The sequence below is a fragment of the Malus domestica genome, chromosome 10, assembly GCF_042453785.1.
Source record: "Malus domestica chromosome 10, GDT2T_hap1".
NCBI classification, from domain to species: domain Eukaryota; kingdom Viridiplantae; phylum Streptophyta; class Magnoliopsida; order Rosales; family Rosaceae; genus Malus; species Malus domestica.
This window is the reverse complement of record NC_091670.1, coordinates 2,276,066-2,297,940: the sequence shown is the minus strand read 5'-3', so window position 1 is coordinate 2,297,940 and position 21,875 is coordinate 2,276,066. Positions and strand designations below refer to the sequence as shown.

Sequence of the window (21,875 nt, the reverse complement as noted above, 5' to 3'; positions counted from 1 at the left end):
ACGGGTGATTGCGAGTCTCAAATTTACTTTGAAGTATGCATTTGTAAAAACTCACAAAAACCTTGCTATGGTAAAACCCAAAGAATGGGGAAAACCCATAGACTAAGGAGAAAAGTAAGAAAATATGCATAATGTCTAAAACAATCGTCAAACTGGACGAAGGTAGTGAACTCAATGGAGTATGACTATGATCATCCCATGATGGGTGCTTCGTTAAAACCTAGTTAGGTGGCAAAAACCTAGTGGGAAAATGCTCCTAATCGTAGGGAAAAAAGTACATTAAGATCATGTGAGTATACTTCTAGATACTCCCCCTAAGTTAGACATAACTTCTAAATAAGAGAACTACAAGCGATTCAACTCAGATAATTTACGCATACCGATTCCTTGGACAAGTTTCTGGAAGGTTGACTTCGGCAATGACGTCGTGTAGAGGTCGGCAAGGTTGTCTAGGATCGGCTTGCATGACTTCAATATTCTGATGCTTTGCTGATGTAAATGTAGACGCAATATGTCTTGGTGTAGACTTTGTTGATGTATCATGGCTTGGTCGGGTTGATACATACGGCATAATCTTCATGGATCGTCGTTGGGACTCAACGATGGATGAAAACACAGCAAGTACTTCGAATATGCTCAATAAGAACTCCTAACCATGTCTCACTTGTGGCATAGTGAAGTGAGGTGAGTCTTGGAACGATTCGAAGATTTTGCAACTAAGGTCATATTGTGGACCTCCAAGATATTGCGATATCCCTAACGGTAAAGACATAACCATTTGGGGATTTTTCCTTGGGCGGGTTTGATAAGTAACTTGCGTCAGCATAACAAACAAGGTAAGCATCATTTCGAGGATCAGAGGGTTGGATCCGCTAAGATGCGTTGGGATTTGCCCATATAGTACCTTCAGGGTAGTCATTAATATCAATTCAGTGGATGCGTGTAGACGCGGTGCTGCATCTTTACCAAGATCAACAGCGAAGGAGATGTCCTGTCTAAATACAATGAGCTAAGTACAACGAAGCGCAAAGTTGAACTCAGATATGGAATTTTGGATTCCATAACCTCTTCAAGGGTTTCATTTGCTTATAACGTATGGATGATCATCGGTATACTCAAATGTAACACATTCAGGGTGTAGTTTGACTGGTAGACCAAAATACCGTCAGAACAATGCTTCAACTTCAGGTCAAGGCATAAACGAGTTTTCCTACGATCCTTCATCTCAAATTCCATCTTCAGGTGCGAGGCAGTTTTCTCAAGCTCTTCTGAAGTCTTAGTGAGATTCGTGTTAACAACATAAACTGTAACTCTAGCAATTTGGAATAAGACTTCATAGTTTAACACACAAGGGCATAATTCATATCCCTGACTGATCAAATAATCACTTAGACGGGTATACCACATCCGTCAGATTGTAAGTGAACGCCCAAGCAAGTTAAGAGGGTGTTTCGTGGTTTTGGAACTATTTAAAACAGTCCATGTAATTCTTCGAGAATTTACATGTAAATCTCTGTATCTATATCCCCATAGAGAAAACACTAACCACATTGTGCATCATATCGCACTATTTCATTAATCTCATAACGTTTCCTTTCCCACTTGGAACACAACAGGGTTACCTTAGGTAGTGTAGGAACGATAGGTTCAATACACACTTTGGTAAGGAATTTGACCTGGATTGTAATTTCAGTTGTCCAATCAGTTCTACGTTGTCACTTAATCAACGGAACATGGTTCGATATCGTCACTTTTCATTTATGTCGGTAGCTACCATATAAGTGAAAACATCATCGATGATAATCTTATTTCAATTCCATTTTCTCATCCAAACTAGTATACTGGACCAAGAACTTTAAGTCTTAGGAGAAATCCGAATTAATCTCATGAGATGGAAATGATTTGAGACAGCGATCGAGTTTAGATTCATTATTGTGCCGTATCTTCCTTTTCTAGGGAAGTGAATCCTATGAACCGAATGATCTGTCGTGCTCCAGGCCAAGACAGATTAATTGGCTATCCGCCGGTGTACCGGACCGTCCAACATGGGAGTCCAAACCGTCCAATAGGGGCGGCATACCCTCCAGGGATGTTGACTCGATGTCCGTTAAGTACATATATCCTTGCAGGCATGTTTGCAGCTGGTATATGATCTCGTCACTTTAGCTAGATCAAAGGAATGCGTCTGGAGCAACATTCTGAAATATAGAATTCATCGCACTTGCTTATCACACTTGTGCGGTATGGGGATCGAGATGAGACATAGTGGGTAACGTCCACGCAAATTCGAGTTGTTCTACAGGAACGTTGACGTTCTAATCTCCCCTTAACGGCGGGAAGACTGTCTCATTAAAGTGACAACCCGTAAATGAAGGGTAAAAAGATCGCGTGCAAGAGCTCTAAGAAAGCTAGTGTGAAGAAGAATCATGATCGACAAAAGATACACATCTTTCTTTGAGGACCCATGGTGGTACGTTGCGGCGGCACAACTTGGCACATATAATGCACACCCAAATGCGTAAATACGAAAATCGTCAGGTTCGTATCCAGTAACCAACTGTAACGTCATATAGGTTAGGTGGCAATGGGCCTCAAGGTGGACCAACATAACTGCGTACAAGGATTACATAGCCCTAGGCAGAAACCGAAAACTTGGTACGTTTACCAAAAGTCGGGTGATCATTTAAATTGCGCTTTATGATCGCTAGGCGAGGCTATTTGGGGTGAACATGGGAATTCGATGTTCAATTATAAACCCAAAACGACATGCAATACTTTATCGAAAACCGTCGATATAAACTCTCCAGCATTTTCCAGTCTCCCGAACCTTAAGGGATAAGTAGGGTGGTGAACCCTTAATCAGCCATGAGGTTTAGCAGTAATGTTTGTGGACAAACATGTGACCAGTTTGTCGATTCATCAACCAAAACTATAAGTATTTATATGGTCCACATTTTGGTTGGATTAGTCCACATATATTCCCTTGAATCCATTGTGAAAAAGGAGTCGCTTTGTAACTTTGCTAGGGATGATTTAGAAATCAAATTTCCTAAAACAAGCAGGCTTTGGCAAAGTGTGTTTGTAGGCACAAGATCCTTACTTCGGGTAAGGAGATGCGTTGTAGCATCATGGTTCGACCTAAGTGTCCCAAAAGGTCATGCCAAAGCAAGTAAACTGCTCAATCACCCGGCTATAGCCCGGCCATATGTGTCGTGTGCCCCAGTTGGGAGACAACCCATTAGCCCCAAATCAAAGCTTCTGGCTCATTTTTGGAGGTGGTGCAAATATATTTCACTGTATTTTCTTCAGTGGTTTCATTTATGATCATTGTTATCTCGAATATCCTTAAAAACTCAACGTCAGGGAGAATTTAAGGTCCCTTAAATGGTGATTCAGTACCATTCATACAACGAGGATCGTGCCAATGCTCTTAATCAGGTTGGATAGACTTGAAGTCGTTGTTAGAGATGTGATTTAGTGATGCGTAAAATAACTAAACACACAAATTAAACCCTATTTGTAACAATTGTAATAATGATGTAAGTAGGGATCTTTCTAACCGGGGATTAACTAGGGGTGCTAATCTAATGTAAATTGATTCAAAAACACAAAAACTAAACTTAAAGACTCTAACAAGACTACTATGACTCAAAACAGATTTAAAGCACTCAAAACTGCCTAAAACAATCAAATTGACTCAAAAAGAAACTAGAACTTGATTTGGACAGAATCCAAAGTGTTTATGACTCCAAATGCTTAAGAACACAAAATAACACAGATTTGAATGACTAAGACTCAACAAAATATGGGGGAATTGTGTTTGGATGAAATTAAATTAATTTGGCAGATTGTAAAGAAAACAGATTGTAAGACAAAATTGTGATGAATCAATGGATGATGGAATAGCTAAGGGTTTCTTATCCACACATGAAATATATGCAACATAAATCAATTTCCAGTTATCAATTCATTAAGTTATGAACCTCGACACTCCAAGTTAATTAGGTCCGCTTAAATTAACCTTTAGATTTCCCTAGAATCATTGAATTGGATGAATATGCATCGCAAACAAATTATTCCTAACAAGTTCTCTATATGAACAACATGATAAAGACACAGGTTAGAATCATTACGTTCTTTGGAAATCATAAGCATCGACAAGGCATTTGTAACTATGAAAAGCATGATACTTTTGCCAGGAATCTACTTAACACGATCGTGACTAGCGACCTTCACTACTTGCGAATATAAATTCATAACGATTAGGTGAAACAAATTTATATCCTAGCACCAAATTCAAACATGCAAATCAAGCATGCACTCTCAATCAACATGCAAGAATAAGTTCTAAATCCAACGGTTAAGCAAATTGTATTCACAACTTATGCAACGATAACTGGAAGTAATCAACTTATTTCACATATATAATCATGGTTTTGAATACACCCTTAGCCAAAACAAAATCAGCCAATCATACTTAAAGCAAAACAAAGATTACATGAATTAGACATTAAAATCCAAAGAAAGAAAACACCTAGAATGCTCCAACTTGGCAGCAAGTGCATCCAAGATTTCTCATTTCCCTTGCTTGCGGCAGATTGGGTTGTGGACAGATTTTGGGTAGTTTTATGGTGTAGAATGGATGAGGAATGGTATGGAAAGGTTTAGGGTGAGTGTGGAGGAGTGTTTGATGGTTGGAGGGTGGTGGAGAACTCGGCAAAAAGGGTGGAAGAGGGTGGAGTGGCTGTTATGTTTTCTGGGCACTAGAATGGTGTTTTTGGGGTGTTTTGCTGCCTAGGGTGTGTATGGACGAATTTTCTGTGATGAATGATGAATATGGGAGATGGTAATCCCTTGGCCAAGGGATGTAAACATGTATATATAGGCCCCAAAAACTCTAAAGAATCAGGTTAGGCCATGGATGAAATGCACAGCAAGGAGGGTGAATTTGTGGTGTGCAATGGTCCAATGATGAAAATGAAGTAATGATGCAAAGTATGGAGGGTAAAATGGAGTGGTATTTCAGCTAGGGAGCATGAATGATTGTGTACATTTCATAGAAATGAAAAGGGGAGGTGAAATGTTTCAGAAATTAGTTAAAGGTGCAGCAACATGTGTTGCACACGGCATAGGATCCCAAAGGTGGCTGATGGAGCATCAATTGGTGCATGTAATGGTTGTGAAAGTTGTGTGAAATCTGATGGGTGAAGGGAACAAGAGGTATGCAGCAATTGAGTGTAATAATTGAGTGTATTAAGGCATAACATCAGAAATATTGTAGGGGACAAGGGTGATTAAGCATGACATGGGAATCCAAAAGGAATACAATGGGGATTGCACGGCAAGGAAGGTGTATTGTGGAGTGACACCCTTTTGTGGCTGAGTTCCTTATCCTTTGTACAATAATTCTTCACATTCTTGGCCTCTTTAATCTTCAATTTCGTCCATCCACCTTGCTCCAAGCATTTGCTATCCATCCAAACCCGAAACTGCTCCAAAGGCCTCCTAAATGCATCTTCTTGCATATTTTGTCCTTGGAATCTGAAAACACACAAAAATGACTTTAAACACTAAAATAACCAAGAAAACACAACGTAAATGCGCAAGAACAAGCTAACTAAGTCGCATAAATATGCTCCTATCATTTAGGTGTAAAGTTATGTGGTTTAATTGAATCGGTCACATGTATTAAGAAACATGATTCAATTAACTTATATTCAAGGACAATATCAATAAGATTATCCATAAGTAAAACATACACCAAACTTGAATCCAAGAACATGGAAAAATGTTCACAAAGTAAATGGTTTACTTAATGGGATTCGGCCAACAAGGCTATCCATGTAAATCTAACGATGTTTGGTGAAGCAAAATTAGTCTCATATATTGACTACTAGAATGGTACTCTTCAACAACATTGGTAGGTGCACGAACAGGTGCACAACCAATGATCTATTTCATTGATACGGAAGTAGATTCTGCAGGGTTGAGGTTTGGGAATATTATCCCTTATTCTTGAAGTTTTAGGTCTTAGGTACAAAGGATCATGCTTCGGGCATGATGCCACACCTTGGTAGGCCCTAATTCTACCATATGTTGTAAAAACAAACTTGAAATTGGATTATGAGAGAATATGTCATTCGATGTATCCCTACCGAAGCAGTGCATCACCATTCGGTAGGCTTTGACCGAACTGGGTCGAGCTACTCGGTAGACTCTAGCCGAACTGGGTTCATACCTTTCTCTCACATGTGTGGTAGTAATCAGATCCGAGAATTTGGTAAACTTCCGCTATCTACACTACTGCTTCAGGGGCAAGTTAGAAGCAAGGAAGGATGAGAAAAGTATTCTCTAGTCAATATTCGATCGGATTTATAAACTTCAGAATTGAACTCTTTCATGGACGTAATCATGAAGTGCTTCAGGCAATGTCTTTCATGATTAGACAGTCTGTAGGAGCGAGCCAAAGAGCCATGGAATCCTCGATTGGGAGGTATTTCCATTTGTAATGCTTTGAGCATAAGTCTTCGAATAAAGATCATGGCGGAGGCTTATTCAGCTCTTCCATGCCATTGTTGGCTTCAATGGTTTCTCAGCTTCTTGATAGTCAGGTGGAGATTCACGTCTTGTATCCCACATAAAGTGGTTTCTATTAGAAATGTCCAAATTAGGAAAATAGAACTTGTGACGGTTCGACAATCCACTGAATTTGGAGGGAACAAGGTTATGATTGGTGCTATGGGAATGAATCATCCATATGCATCAAAGTTAGAACATTCGAGTTCTAAGACATGGTTTTCATGAAAAACGTCTGGTTTTCATGGGTGTATTGTTTTATGAAAACTTCGGGTTTCAAAGGCACTAAATTTGAAACTACATGTTCAATTTAGTTTATGAACGTTTAGTTCATAAAAGAGAGGTTCCTGCAAGAAACACAGAATGCAATATACTAACTAAGTGTAGTGGATTTGAGTTGTCTTTGGGAATTCAAGTGTGAGTGCTTCGGGACTACGAAAGTAAGTCAACGGTTCAAAGTATAAAATAAATTGTTGAATCGTTAATGTCCAAAAGTGATCTTCAGGTCAATAATTTTGGATTCATTATCAGATTAATGGACTGCAGGTCACTTTTAATTAATTAAATAAATCGGGCCATACAGGGTCGATTGTAGAAGCAAAATAATATTAACATACGGGTTAAATTATTTAGAATGCTAAAATAATAGCATTTGGTCAAAAAAACCATAGCCCAAAAAATTGGGCTGGGTGCCGTGTAGGTTTGGCTACAGTATGCAGCTCATGGGGTGGTTTCAGGCCACATGCCGTAGGCAAGGGAGCCTAGCAGCAGCAGCAGCTGCTAGCTTTAGGCCAAAAAGGGGGGGGGGGGCACTGGTCAAGCCTAGCAACGGATGGCCATGGGTTGGGTCCATGGCAAAAGAATCCCAGCCTACTAGGCTGCCTTGGTGACACGCGGGCTGGGAGGGTCAAGCCCAACAAGCCAAGGGCCTGCGTCGTGTGGGCAGAGGCGAAGCGGGGGCCCAGCAAACGGCTTCAGGCAGTTCTTAGCTTGGACTCAGGGTGAACCGAGGGCTGCAGGCCTTTAGGTTTATCAACCCAGATTTTTTTTTCCGACATTGTTAGGTTTAGGAAAACCTTATAATTGCTTCTAATTTATGAATATACTTTGACTCACAAATTCCACATAGCGATTTTATAATTGCGTAAGGCATAAAACAAATATATGAACATATACAATATATATATCGGAAGGAAAATATAAACATAGGGGGGTTCATGCATCATGGGGAATTTTTTCATGCTTCATGGTCGTTTCAAATATCTTACTTTATTTTAAGCGTACCTGATTGGCATAAAACAATAAAAGCCTTTGAATTTGTAGAAGATCCTTCTCGGAAAGCCGGAATTGCATCCCAATGCGTTGTATCACGTTCAACATAAAAAAATTAAATTGAATCAATAGCATGTAGATCAATTCAAGAAAATAATAAATTAATCATAACAAGAATGATTAAAACATAATGCTCCCCTGATTGAAGAATAAACTCTCTTTAGCGCAGCGTCAAGAGCGTGCTGATAACGTGTTGTAGGCATAATTTACTGAACAATTATGGAGGCCAGAGAGAGACAGGGGTGCGGCATAGATAGAGACAAAGAGAGAGATGAGTAATTGTGTGTGTTTGTTATTTCACCCCATTGTGCCTTTATTTATAGTAGTAGGATAGGTAAAAACTTTTCCTTTTAGGATTACAACATTTAATAGGTAATCTACTCATAATAGGAATATAAGATACATTCTCATATCTACTAGGATTTACACAATCACATTTCTATTCCAATAAGACTGCAACAAGAACATGAATATTTTTTCTCGATATTCTAGTAAAAAAGTTGGAAACTTACTTGGAAGTCTTGCATCCTGTCACTTTTATTATGGAAAATCTTTGTCCTTTCTCTTTAGTAATGGCAGTACATGTGTCTGGGGATTTCCTTGGGAATGAGGGAACGTTCGTGCATTCATGGAACTATTATTTTTTATGCTTGAAATCCATATGATTATGCGTCACTTAGTTGTTGTTTTTTTTTTTTTTTTGACACGATAATTTTTGTTAAATTAGATAGTGGTTCTTTATTACAGTGATAGAAAAGTGTTAGGTCCTTGCATGACGGTGTGGATTTAAATTCCGTTGGTGATTAATCTAACATCTAATGTGTCACTTATTTTAGTTTGATCAATTATTCATGATGAGGTTTATGTTCTTACTGAACTGTAGTTTCGCACACCCCTTTATATATCTTGCAACTATTGAACCGCAAACCTAAGGTGTTGGTACAACAATTGGAAACTAGAATTTATTTTTTATGCTTGAAATCTATATGATTATGTGTCACTTAGTAGTTGTTGTTGTTGTTTTTTTTTTTTTTTTTTGGTAACACGATAATTTTTATTAAATTAGATAGTAGCTCTTTATTATAGTGGTAAAAAAATGTTAGGTCCTTACATGACGGTGTGAATTCAAATTTCGTCAATAACTAATCTAACATTTAATGTGTCACTTAGTTTAGTTTGATCAATTATTCATGATGAGATTTATGACCTTACTGCACTGTGATTTCGCTCACCCCCTTTATATGTCTTGCAGCTATTGAACCGCAAACCCAAGGTGTTGGTACAGCAATTGGCAACTAGAATTCATTTTTAGACTCTGTATGTGTAATAGCCAGGTTCTAGATAAAAAGAATTAGGAACCTTTGTTGGATAACATGTGAGCGGTAAATCCTTATGTTAATTTTGGGGCTAATATTGTGCAATTGCCAAAATGGCCTTACGTGTTGGATTACCCCTCTACTGCTCTTGTGTGAAAAAACCTAGATTCAGGTTTCATAGTGGGTGACATAATTATTTTCCAAGTCACAAGTCTCGCATCTAATCACTTTGGTAAGCAGAGAAACGGTGAAGCTTCTTGGAAATTTCTCACAGGACCTAGATTGTCTGCCCACCCATTCCATACCTTTCTTATTCTCTCATATTTCTGTGATCACGGTTAAGTCACGTCAGCATTTTATATTTTCATTATTTATTGTCTTATTATTTCCATAAAAAAAATCAATATAAAATGTTAACATAGCGTAACCGTGACCACATAAATAGGAAGGGATGAGAAGGAGATGGAATGGGGGAGGGCAGACAATCCATGTCCTTCTCACAATGATGTCTTCCACTTGTTTTTTTGCTTGAAATCCAATGTCCCTTCACTTTGGAACGAGTATTGGAAATCAGAGTCAAGTCTTCCACTTTTTTGTGTGGAAAATACTTGTCTTTTCCCTTTATAAGTCCATGTGTTAACGTGTTTTCTTCAGCTTTTTCTCTTCAACGAGTATTGAAAAGTGAACAGTTTTTGTATGGGGATTTCTTTGTTGCTTTTTTAAAGAAAATATTAATTTTGTGGTGTGATAATACGTAATAGGTTAATTGCACCGCTATTTTGACATTCTCGTTTTATGTAATTCATTCTTTCTTTTTCACATTTAATTTTTTTTGTTGAGAGTTTAATTTGTGTGGTGGTGTTGGATAGAAATGTTGGCTGATGGAGCTGCTTGCTAGGTCCTTCCAACTTGTCTTTGGCTCGATACTAGACGCCAATGTTTAATTGTTGATGTTCTCATCTAATTTGTATTTGTTCTTACTTTTAATCAAAGTTTATCTTTATACTTTTGTGATGAAACATTCAAATCAGTCAAATGAAACCAATATGAGCAGTTTTGTGTAGTAAACTTGTAGTTTAATTTGATTAAATGGTTTAGCTCATTGTTTTAGATCATCTCTAACCCTGACCTATAACCTATTTTTCACTTTATATTCCCCCTCCAAATCCAACCCAACCCAAGCTTAAAATTGGACATAAAACCTATAACCTAAAACAAAGCCAGATTTAGGACAATATTAGTGGGCCTGACCCACCATATATGTATATTTTATTTAGTTTTATATTTATAAATTCATAAAATCTAACGGTTAAGATTTAATTTGATGAAATTCAACAGTAAAAATAAAATAAAAATTAAACGGTCCAAATTTAAATCTAACGGCTAAAGTAATTAAAAAAAATCTTTTATGTGTTTCATATTTTTTTCATAGTGTTTAACGAGCTTCATGGTATTGGTTAGTGATTTTTCAAAATCTAAATATTTTTTGGTTAAAATGTTCATAAAATTAAATTAAGATAATCTACATAATTTTTTCTTTTAAAAAAGTTACTTTAAGAAGAAAAAAATTAGCCTAAATTCATTGTTTAATAATTTAGGGCTAAAATTTTAGGTCAGAAGGGTTGGAGCAGAAAAGTTGTTTCTGAGTTAAAACCTAAATTTTCTAGATTTTAGGTTTTAGACCAAGGGTTGGAGATGGTCTTAGTAGTAAGTGTTGTTTGAAAGCGTCAAATGTGAAACTAATAAATTAATTCTGAAAAATTGGACAAAACAAACAATTCAAAGTGACACAAAGATTTATACTGATTTGGCATAAGCCTACATCCAGTACAGAGATGGTAAGGAATTTTTACTAATAACTAATGGAGATCACAAATAGAGTTTTAACTCTCAAACTCCAAATCCTAGACACACCCAATAATTCTCACTAAAAAAAAAGATAAAAAAAAGGAAGAAATGAAAATACATAATTTCGTCTCTCCCAAAAGCATTAACACCAATATCTTGAATGTGTAATTGCCCAAAATCTTTATTTTTCTCTTTGCTAATGGGAACCAAAAGAAAAGCATCGAATGCCTTATAATGCTGCTCCATTTTTTTGCCTTTCATTTTTAGGAACTGAAAGGCATGGGATAGGTTGCCTTTCTTTTCCTCTTTGGTGATGGGAAGTGCGAACCGAAAGAAAAAGCATCCAATGCCTTATAATATTGGCTCCTTGCTGCCTTTAACATAGTCATCACGTGACTGAAACCTTTTTTTTTTTATCCAGAAAAACATTGGCTTCAGTCAAAGTAAACGGTCCAATAGGAATGAGCCACAAAACTCAACAGTAAGCATCGGCCAGGACAATTAATTGTTTGGAATTTTAACGGAGTATGAGATATTTAACATATTTTTACCGTTAAATAGTTCACCATAGATCATCTTAAAATTTTAGTTCTTTTACTCCTGTTTAGATAAGTAATCATACTAACGTTTCTTTGTCAAAGAAATAATTCATCCGACACAATCACCGGCATTGAACGGTATGGTCCCCACCACCTTCACTACCAGTATAAGTACCCATCTCCCTCCCATTTATTTCCTATCCTACCTCTCTGAATTTCTTATATTCCTACAATTTCGTTGCGAGAATTTTCGGTGTGATTTATCTGCTTCTTGCCTTGCCATTTGTCACTTTTCTCTACTTGTGTAAGTCTGTGTTGATCTTATATTTTGTTTGATAATTCTCTACGTCCTTAATCACTTTTGCTTAATATACATTTTCAATTACCAAAACAAGATAGTTTTTATTTTCTTTTTCCTGCTCATTTTTATTTACTCGTTCATTGAATACTGTTTTTGTTTGCATAACTCATTTTCCAGTAATTGCATATGATTCAACAACTTAAACTGAGTTATCGAAGATTGTAAAATCAAATCGAATTGTCCAATATATGTTGACATTGAGCCCAATATCTGACCGCAATGAATCTATGTAGTTATGAATAAAAATTGCATCTTGTATTACCAAGAGAAGATATAAAGTCTCAAATTCTATTCTTAAATTTTAAAACATTACTCTGTTCCAAGAGTAGGCAGCGGCGGCACTGTAGCTTTAGCTAGAGTGCAATTTCATTTGATAATTTGAAACTTCTAACTGTTTGGAGGGTTTTTTCTGATGGTTGAGTTATAGTAATATATGTTAAAATTTCTGAACCCCTAACTGTTTGTTTGTTTTTCATTCCACGTGATTTTGCACCCCATCTATAACATTCAATTGTTGATGTGTACACTGACTCTTAACTGCTTTGATTTTGAACATCCTATTGTGTCACTCAGTGGCATGGATTCGTGACAAATTTATGTAAACTTTGGTGATTGGATGCACTTGTTTTTTCCCTTATATTTAGAGCAAGTGGAGATAATCTTCGGATAAAAAGATAAACTTGGCCAGGTACTTCAACTTTCCATTCTAATAACTGGCATTTGATTTTTTTAAAATGTTTTACGCATAGAGAGAGAGATGAATTATGTACTATGAGTATCAGATTTCGTTCCCTAGACTTTGGTTGTTTGAGGTTATGATTGTTTAAGTTTGAACGTTGATGAATTTAGATTGTGTTTTCAGTTATATAGTACTAGTACACTAAATGTATAAAGGTCTGATCGGTTACAAATGAAACAACTTTTTATTCCCAATTGCTTTCTTTATCATTTTTCCTTAATGGGTTATCGATTCCTGGCTTTTGAACTGTTTTTTTGGCTATGGGTGCTTCATGGGGGTACAAATTGCCTCATCAGTGCTGCCAATTGTGGCTATTTAGAGGATAGTCTTTTACAGATATTGGGTTGCTTGAACATTTTTCTTTACTCAATGTTTAATATAGCTACTTAATTAGGTTACATGTATAATATATCATTTTATCATACTCACTGTGCAGACAATTTATTAATCGAAATAGTGATGCTATAAATTAAGACACACAAAACTAACACATTTATTGACAAACTCTATGATACAGATTAGTCCAATATGCAATTGGAAAGCTCACATCTATTAATATGTCATCAAATATCTTAATATTGTGTGTCTAAATAGTTTTATTGAAAAGGAATCTGGACGTTATTTGAACTGCCCATTGTTATAAAACATTTGTATACGTAAGTTTATAATTATCAAAAGATTGGCACTGTTCAAGTGCTCATTGTTCAAAAGATAGAGGTTCTATGAAAGCTAGATTTATAAACTTACATCCATAGTTATCACAAAGAAGCACGTATGCCTGATTTTTTGTTAACTACGTTTTCTAATCTTTGGGGTTTAACTAATTAAACTGGCATGCCTGTAGGTGGACATTGCTTTGTTTATAGTCTATTTTGGGGTTTTAATCACACACATACATATATAACTAGTTAAACTCTGTTTGTCAATAATTTTACTCACTTAATTAGCTAAGAATTGGTTTACATTTGGATAATATATATGAATTTGAATTTGTGTTGGTATAGCAGGGGACCTTTATATATGCAAATGGTTGTTGGGTCGGAAGGTCTGCTCTCAAAGAAGAACAAATCAAGAATAGAGTGAAACTGTGCTTCTCGTTGATCTTCTATCGTTTTACTTGTTCATTCAGTTACTGTTTGCAGTACCCGATTTACAGCAACTGTTTTTTCCGATGGCATTGACTTGGAGCACCCAAAGAGCCTCTTCATCTTTTCTTTCGAATGATTTAGCTCCTGGATGGAAGTATGATGTGTTTTTGAGTTTCACGGGTGTAGACACCCGCAGGGGTTTTGTGTCTCATTTATACCATGAATTGTGCAAGTGCCAAGGAATTACGACTTTCTATGACGATCGAGAGCTTGAAAGAGGAACAAGTATTTCTCCAGAGCTCCTAGGTGCAATCAAAGCATCGCATACAGCAATCGTTGTTCTCTCTCCAAAATATGCTCATTCCAAATGGTGCTTGGACGAACTCACAAACATTGTTCAATGCATGGAAGCGAGGAAATCAATTATGCCGGTCTTTTACGAGACAAATCCATCTGACATAGGCAATCAGAGGGCGTCCTTTGCCGAAGCCTTCACTGAGCATGAAGAAAAGTTCATTAGTACCGAAGACAAAAAGAAGGTGACCCAGTGGAGAGCAGATTTGAAAAAAGTATCCAAAATTTCTGGGTGGCATTCGAAGAATTTTAAGTAAGCATGCATATTTGAATGTTTCGTTGTTCTTCTTGCTTTTGTGCCCCTGTTTGGTTAACTTATTATACTTTTCTTCCTTCCAGGTCTGAAAGACAGCTAATTGATGACATTGTCAAATGCGTGCAGAGGAAAGTGCAAGCTACATGCACGCTATTAGATTCCTCACAGAAGTTAGTCGGAACTGATTCTGCGCTCGAGCAACTAAGTTTGCTGTTAGCTCATGACGCAAATGATGTTCGGTTTATTGGGATAACTGGGATGGGTGGCGTAGGCAAGACTACTCTTGCTAAGCTAGTTTATGATAAAATCTTCCATCATTTTGAAGTTCATTGCTTTCTTGAAAACGTTAGAGTTGTTTCTGTAACAGATCGTACTCTAGTTCGTCTTCAAAAACAACCTCTTTTCCCAATCTTGAAAGAAAATATTGAAAACGTTAGTGACCAACAATGGGGGATCATTTACACGAAGAAATGCTTATGCAACAAAAAGGTTCTTCTTGTACTTGATGATGTGGATCAAGTAAACCAGCTACAAGTACTAGCTGGAAAGAAAGATTGGTTTGGCATGGGAAGTAGAATTATTGTTACAACTAGAAATGAACGTCTGCTGGTCGAGCATGATGTATCATTGTGTCATAATGTCGAGGTGTTAAATGATGCCGAAGCACTTGAGCTGTTTAGCCTGCACGCCTTTAGAAAAGACCAACCTGAGGAAGATTTTTTGGAACTGTCTAAGCATTTCCTAGATTATGCTAAAGGCCTTCCATTAGTTCTTAAAACCTTGGGGTCGTCTTTGTATAAGAGAGGTCAAGATGCATGGAATAGTGTACGAGATAATCTAAGGAAAATTCTTAATCCAACAGTTTTTGATTCACTCAAAGTTAGTTATGATGGACTAGAAAAGACGGAGAAGAGAATTTTTCTCGATGTTGCATGTCTCCACAAAGGGAAGCCCACGACGGAAGTATTGCGGCTACTAGACAATTCATTTGGAATTTCTAGTAGTAGTATGATAGATGTACTAATTGAGAGATCTCTCGTATACAATGGTTCCAGGAACACGATAGAGATGCATGATTTGATACAAGAAATGGCATGGACAATTGTTCGTGAAGAGTCTGAAGAGCCTGGTCTGCGCAGTAGGTTGTGGCTTTCCAATGACATTTTTCATATACTTACGACCAATACGGTAAGAAGTTAAATTCCAAGTTTGAAAGAAGATACTATTTCTTTTGACACTAAAGTAGACTTGATTGTAAAATTAATTTATCCTTTTTTCTTAATTGTTAGGGGTCAAGAGCAATTGAAGCTATATCTTTACGCCCGCCCCAAGTAGAAGAGGTACGCCAATGGAATTGCGAAGCCTTCTCTAAGATGCATGGCCTGAGGTTTTTGGAATTCAATAATTTGATCTTTTCTTCAGGCCCCAAATTTCTTCCATGTTCCTTGAGAATTATAAATTGGAGTTTCTATCCTTCCAAGTTTCTTCCAACCAGCTTTCACCTGTACTTGCTTACTGAACTTAAGATGTGTAATAGCAAACTTCTTCGGCTTTGGGAGGGAAAAGTGGTAAGAGTAGTATTAAATAAATCCCTAGTCAGTACTCATTTTCTAATTTTGTCCAATGATATTTTAACACATATTTTATTGTTTAAAAAAAATAATGGACATGTTAAAAACAAGAACATGTGACATTTTCTTATTGGACCAAAACAAAAAATGAGTCTAGAGTACTCACTAATGAGTAGCTAATTATTATTCATCCTTGAATAAATGCTATTTAATTTACAAAATAATCATTTACTTTTTATTTATTTATTGTTTTGAATAAATTTTAAGGTTGTAGAAGCCAAATATATGATCTGAACCTTATCGATTGTTGTACAGGACTTGCCCAACTTGAAATATATTGATCTTGCCTTCTCCAATCAATTGATTAATACCCCAGATTTTAGTGGTTTTCCAAATCTTGAGACGTTGCATCTTTTGGGATGTAAGAATTTAGTCGAGATCCACGGGTCTATTGCATTCCTTAAAAAACTTAAAGTTCTGAACCTTAATAGCTGTGAAAGCATTAAAAGCCTCCCAAGTAAGCTTGAAATGGATTCTCTTGAGACTTTCAATCTTGATGGCTGCTCAAATGTGAAAAAGATTCCAGAATTTGGGGAGCAGATGAAGAATTTGTCCCTGATTTCCTTAAAAGGGACTGCGATCAAGAAAATACCTTCATCAATTGGACATCTGGTGGGCCTTGAAGAGTTGTGTCTACGTAACTGCAAGAAACTCTTGAACCTTCCAAGGGATATTTGTAATTTGAAGTCTCTTAGAAAACTCCGAATGCAAGGATGCTCAAAGATTGACAAACTCCCAGGAGACATGGATCACTTAGAGTTTCTTAACTTGGGAGCCACTATGAAAGAGCCGCTTGTGGGTATGAAAAATCTCAGATATCTAATATTTGAGGGATCGGAAGCTAAAGCAAGGGAGGGGTGGGGCATTCACCGCTTATTACGACTCGGAAAGAGTCATCTTGATCCTCCTTGTTGGGGTTTGGTGTTGTCTTCTCTAAATCGTCTTTGCTCTTTGAGAAAGTTGATTCTACAAGATTGTGAACTCTGTGAAGGAGATATCCCCGATGATATTGGCTGCTTGTCCTTTTTGGAAAGATTGGATCTTAGTGGAAATAATTTCGTCAGTCTACCTGAAAGCATTAGATGCCTTTCTAAGCTCAACTATCTTTATCTGTACAGGTGCAAAAGACTTCAAGAATTGCCACCTCTTCCATCAAATAGCGAATTATCTGTGAATGTAGACAATTGTACATCCTTAAAAAGGTTGAGAGATGCATCCAAGTTGAGCAGCAGATTCACCAATTTGTATGACTTTGACTTCACTTGCAAGAATTGCATTGCATTGGTTCAAGATGAAGGCTGGATTAATACAATACTCTCAAGGATTCCAAGATTTGCCACTTATCGTGCGGTACGTACACACACACACACACACACACACACACACACACACACACACACACACACACACACACACACACACACACACACACACACACACACACACACACACACACACACACACACACACACACACACACACACACTCGCTCTCTCTCTCTCTCTCTCTCTCTCTCTCTCTCTCTAAAATAGTTCTTTTGTTACAGTTACCGAATCCATATACCTTTATGCGCCCTGTATGGCCTGGAAGTGAAATTCCAGAGTGGTTCAGTAATCAGAGTGTGGGAAATTCAGTAAATGTGAAGCTTCCACCACCATCATGTACCGACTGGTTGGGAATTGCCTTTTGTCTTGTTTTTCAAGATCCTAACCAAAACTTTCCCAATGCACTTGACCTTTCTCAGGATGGTTATTTTATTATTAAGTTTTTAGCGGATAACCTTTTGGGTTTTGAAATAGGGTCACTTCTGTCAGAACATCTTTGGGTATTTTATTGGACTCGTGAAAATTGTCATCAGGAACAATTTTTATTCAAAACTTCCATTGAAAATATCGAAGTGCCAAAACAATGCGCAAACTTCAATAGTGTGAAGAAGTGTGGGGCTCGTTTGGTGTACAAGCAAGATTTGGAAGAGCTAAACCAAACATTGAAAATCCTAAAACGAACACATGAATATAGCGACGAGGAAACTTCAAGTGGACTTGTAAGTGCTAGCTTCAACGACACAGAACAAATCCACAAAAGACATTGTTACTAGTTACTATCTTATAATAAATGCAGGCAAGTCCCATCGATTTATCCCATCAGCTTTATTGTCATTAAAGATATTTTTTTGCTTCGCCATCTTAGTCAATGAATTCAATCTCATGAGTTACAAAGAACGAAGAAAAATCTGCTTAATTTCTCATTGCAATAGTTTTTCATTTCTTCATTTCATTTCAGTTCCCTGTAAAGTCAGTTGCATCATGAACTTGGGAAGAATTGGCAAAGCTGGAGTTGAAGTAGGACAAATACTATCCGAGCGCTGTGGAGTTGGCCTCAATGTTTCTTCCTGGTACAAGAATGAACCACGAGGTTCATTTTCTGAAAACATCGGGGAGTTGAATTTAAATTTTATAGAACTACAGAATTGACGTGTTTCAGTCTGTTTTTGTAACTAATGGAAAAAACACTGTTGTCTTGATCTGCAGTCATATATTGTTGTACAAATAACAAAATTCGAAAGGAATATTTGGATGAAACACGAAACTTAATTCAATCTTTCGAACATCATTTGAATTATTAAGTCCATCATCTTATAACAAAATGCTTGAGACCATGTCAATCATGATAAAACAGACAAGGACACTGAGCATTTCATTACTATAAGACATCAAACACAATTTCATACTACAAAATCTGCAAATTAACTGAAACAAGTTAGGGGTTCCTCAAGTTCCTTAGCCAACAACAAGTTTCTAGTTTCTCTTCTACAAACTGCACTGAAATCCTAATAATTGTGAGGTTACTTGATCTATTACAAGCAACTAATCCTTGTCAAAGTGGCTTTTCGGAGTCAAATATTGTACATCATCAGGCAAAACAGGCCGAAGGCTCACCTTTGGTTTTCTTGAAGGCAACAGAAGAGGCGTCTTTTCGCCTTTAAAAATCTTTGCAGCTTCCTTCACCGTTGGCCTCTTCACAAGGTTTGGGTGCACACTAGCAAGTCCAATCATCAGCATCATTTCCATCTCTACCGTATCAAATTTCCCCAACAACCTTGGATCAGTAGCTTCGATCAGTTTCCCTTTTTCCCACATGCTCCAAACCCAATCTACCACCATTGTTCCATCATCCTCCACCGGCTTTCTCGCTCTCGCCAACTCTAACACCACCACACCAAAGTTGTAAACATCAGTTTTAACAGTTGGAACACCTCAATAAACGTATCCCGAAGCAAGATATCCCATTGTTCCGGCCGGTATAGTTGTTTCCTTGCACTGATGGAACTATGTGTTGTGCTTGAGCACCAAATGCAACAAATAAAATAAAAGAAATAACTCTCAATTTATTAACTGATTGAGATAACAAATGTACAAAGAAGAATCTCACAAATTGGCTCACACAAATTATTTCTACGTGAGCTCCTTTTATTACAAAACAAATGGTTTGCCTTCTAATACGTAAAGCCATAAACAAGTTTGTGATGGAGAGAAAAACAAGGATAACCAATACAAGGTAATTGACCAAGATTTATATCGAGCCACATGTCAACAATTTCCACTTTGGCGAGATTCGTAATCACAAACATATTCAGGCACATAGTATATGAGCTATGTTCAAACAATGCTCAAACTTGGCAAGTCTGAGGGCTTTAGTTAACATATCAGCTGGGTTGTCCGCAGTTGGAACTTTATGAAGAATAATCTTTCTTTTGGACAAAATCTCACGAATAAAATGAAACCGAACATCGATATGCTTTGTCCTCGAATGATAAACTTGGTATTTAGACAAGTGAATAACACTTTGACTATCACAATGTAGCTCCACCTGCTTTTGATAAATTCCTAGATTCTTTATCAGTCCATGTATCCAAATGGCCTCATTTACAGCTTCTGCAATTGCCATATATTCGGCCTCCGTTGTTGACAAAGCGACTGTGGATTGTAGTGTGGACCTCCAACTAACTGGCCATTTGGCCATGGTAAATAAGTAGCCAGTAGTCGATCTTCTTTTATCCAAATCTCCAGCATAGTCAGAATCAACATATCCAACCACAAAATTCTCAAAACTGCTATCACTTCGCTGAAAACATAAGCCAACATCTCTAGTTCCATGTAAGTATCTTAGAATCCACTTAGCTGCTTGCCAATGTTCATTTCCTGGATTGTGCATATAGCGACTAACCAAACCAACGACATGAGCAATATCTAGTCGAGAACATACCATAATATACATCAAGCCACCAACCAAATTAGAATATGGAATATTCTTCATCTGTAGCTTCTCTTTATTGTTTTTTGGAGATAACAAAGCACTTAACTTAAAGTGAAGAGCCATTGGAGTACTTACAGGTTTGGTGGCATCATTAATACCAAAACATTGAAGCAATTTACACAAATATTGCTTTTGTGTAAGATACACCAAGCCTTTTTATTGGTTACAAGTAATTTCCATATCGAGTAGCTTTTTCGCTTCACCAAGATCTTTCATCTCAAACTTGTTCTTCATCATTGCTTTCAACTTTTCAATCTCCTTAACATTTTTCGATGCAATTAACATATCATCAACATACAATAATAAATAAATGAAAAACCTATCTTGCAACTTTTTGAAATAAACGCAATGATCATATTGACTTCTTAAATAGTGTTGACCTCTCATGAATTTGTCAAACTTCAAATACCACTGTCTTGGAGATTGCTTCAATCCATACAAAGACTTATTCAATTTACAAACCCATTTCTCTTTTCCAGTTACCTGATACCCATCAGGCTGAGAAAGCCGTCTTAACATCAAGATCTCCATGTAAGAAAGTCGTTTTAATATCAAGTTGCACTAGTTCAAGATCAAATTGTGCAACAAAGGCTAACATAATATGAATAGATGAATGCTTCACAACAGGAGAAAATACTTCATTATAATCAATACCTTCCTTTTGTGTATATCCTTTTGCTACCACTCGTGCTTTGAATCTTACATTGTCTTCTCCTGGACGACCTTCTTTTTTGGTATACACCCACTTGCAGCCAATAGCTCTCTTGCTAAGAGGCAATTGAACTAACTCCCAAGTGTTGTTCTTCATAAGAGAATTCATTTCTTCATCCATAGCCTTACCCCACTCTGTATTTTTAGAGCTGTTCATAGCTTCCTTATAACTTTCTGGGATTTCTGCATTAATAATAGGAAGAGCATAAGCAACATAATCACTATATCTTGTTGGTCTCTTTGTGTTTATCTTGGCTTTGCTTGTAGCAATGCATTCTATAACTGGAGGCTGTTGGGTATGAGCCTCTTCTTCATCCTGGGAAGAGACATCTTCATCTTCTTGACTTTCATTTACTTTTTGTTCAATCAAAACAGGTAGTGGAGTAGTGGTAGCAATCTTTTAAAACTCCACCTCCTGAAAAATTCTCTTAGGAACTTGAGTCGTATCAACGCTTGTCTTTGAGTTGCTTTGTAACATAGAAGTTTCGTCAAAAGTCACATCTCTGCTGATTACAAGTTTCTTCAAATCTGGACACCACAAACGGTAACCTTTGACACCCTATTAAAGCCCATAGAAATAGCCTTCATGGCTCTTGGATCAAGCTTACTTTGAGTCACATGGAAATAAATGGACAACCAAAAATATGAAGAAAATCATAATCAGAAGCTCGTTTTCCAGTCCACTTCTCAATAGGTGTTTTACCTTCAATTGCAGACGAAGGTAAACGATTGATAATGTGACAAGCATATGTAATTGCCTCTGCCCAAAATGCCTTACTTAAACCAGATTGAGCCAACATACATCTA

General features: G+C 37.0%; 1 protein-coding gene and 1 long non-coding RNA gene across 5 annotated transcripts; one reads left to right on the top strand and one right to left on the bottom strand.

Annotated features, from left to right (window-relative positions):
- Positions 1–11,003: 11,003 nt before the first annotated feature.
- LOC114827407 (TMV resistance protein N) lies at positions 11,004–18,648 on the top strand. 4 transcript variants are annotated; one of them, XM_070807113.1, is made up of 8 exons: positions 11,004–11,915; positions 12,546–12,660; positions 13,719–14,406; positions 14,493–15,597; positions 15,699–15,977; positions 16,296–17,390; positions 17,587–18,161; positions 18,324–18,648. In XM_070807113.1, exons 3-7 carry the CDS (start codon positions 13,883–13,885, stop codon positions 18,136–18,138), a joined length of 3,555 nt encoding a protein of 1,184 aa, XP_070663214.1. In that variant the 5' UTR covers positions 11,004–11,915; positions 12,546–12,660; positions 13,719–13,882; the 3' UTR covers positions 18,139–18,161; positions 18,324–18,648. The 4 variants fall into 4 exon arrangements, with proteins under 4 accessions (XP_070663214.1, XP_070663215.1, XP_028965023.1 ...); XM_070807114.1 differs by having other exon boundaries at positions 13,716–14,406; XM_029109190.2 differs by lacking the exon at positions 12,546–12,660.
- On the bottom strand, positions 18,258–19,111 carry LOC139188960 (uncharacterized). Its single transcript, XR_011572396.1, has 2 exons — positions 18,980–19,111; positions 18,258–18,464 (listed from the first exon to the last, which is right to left on the bottom strand). It is a non-coding gene; the product is annotated as an uncharacterized lncRNA (long non-coding RNA).
- Positions 19,112–21,875: the final 2,764 nt, after the last annotated feature.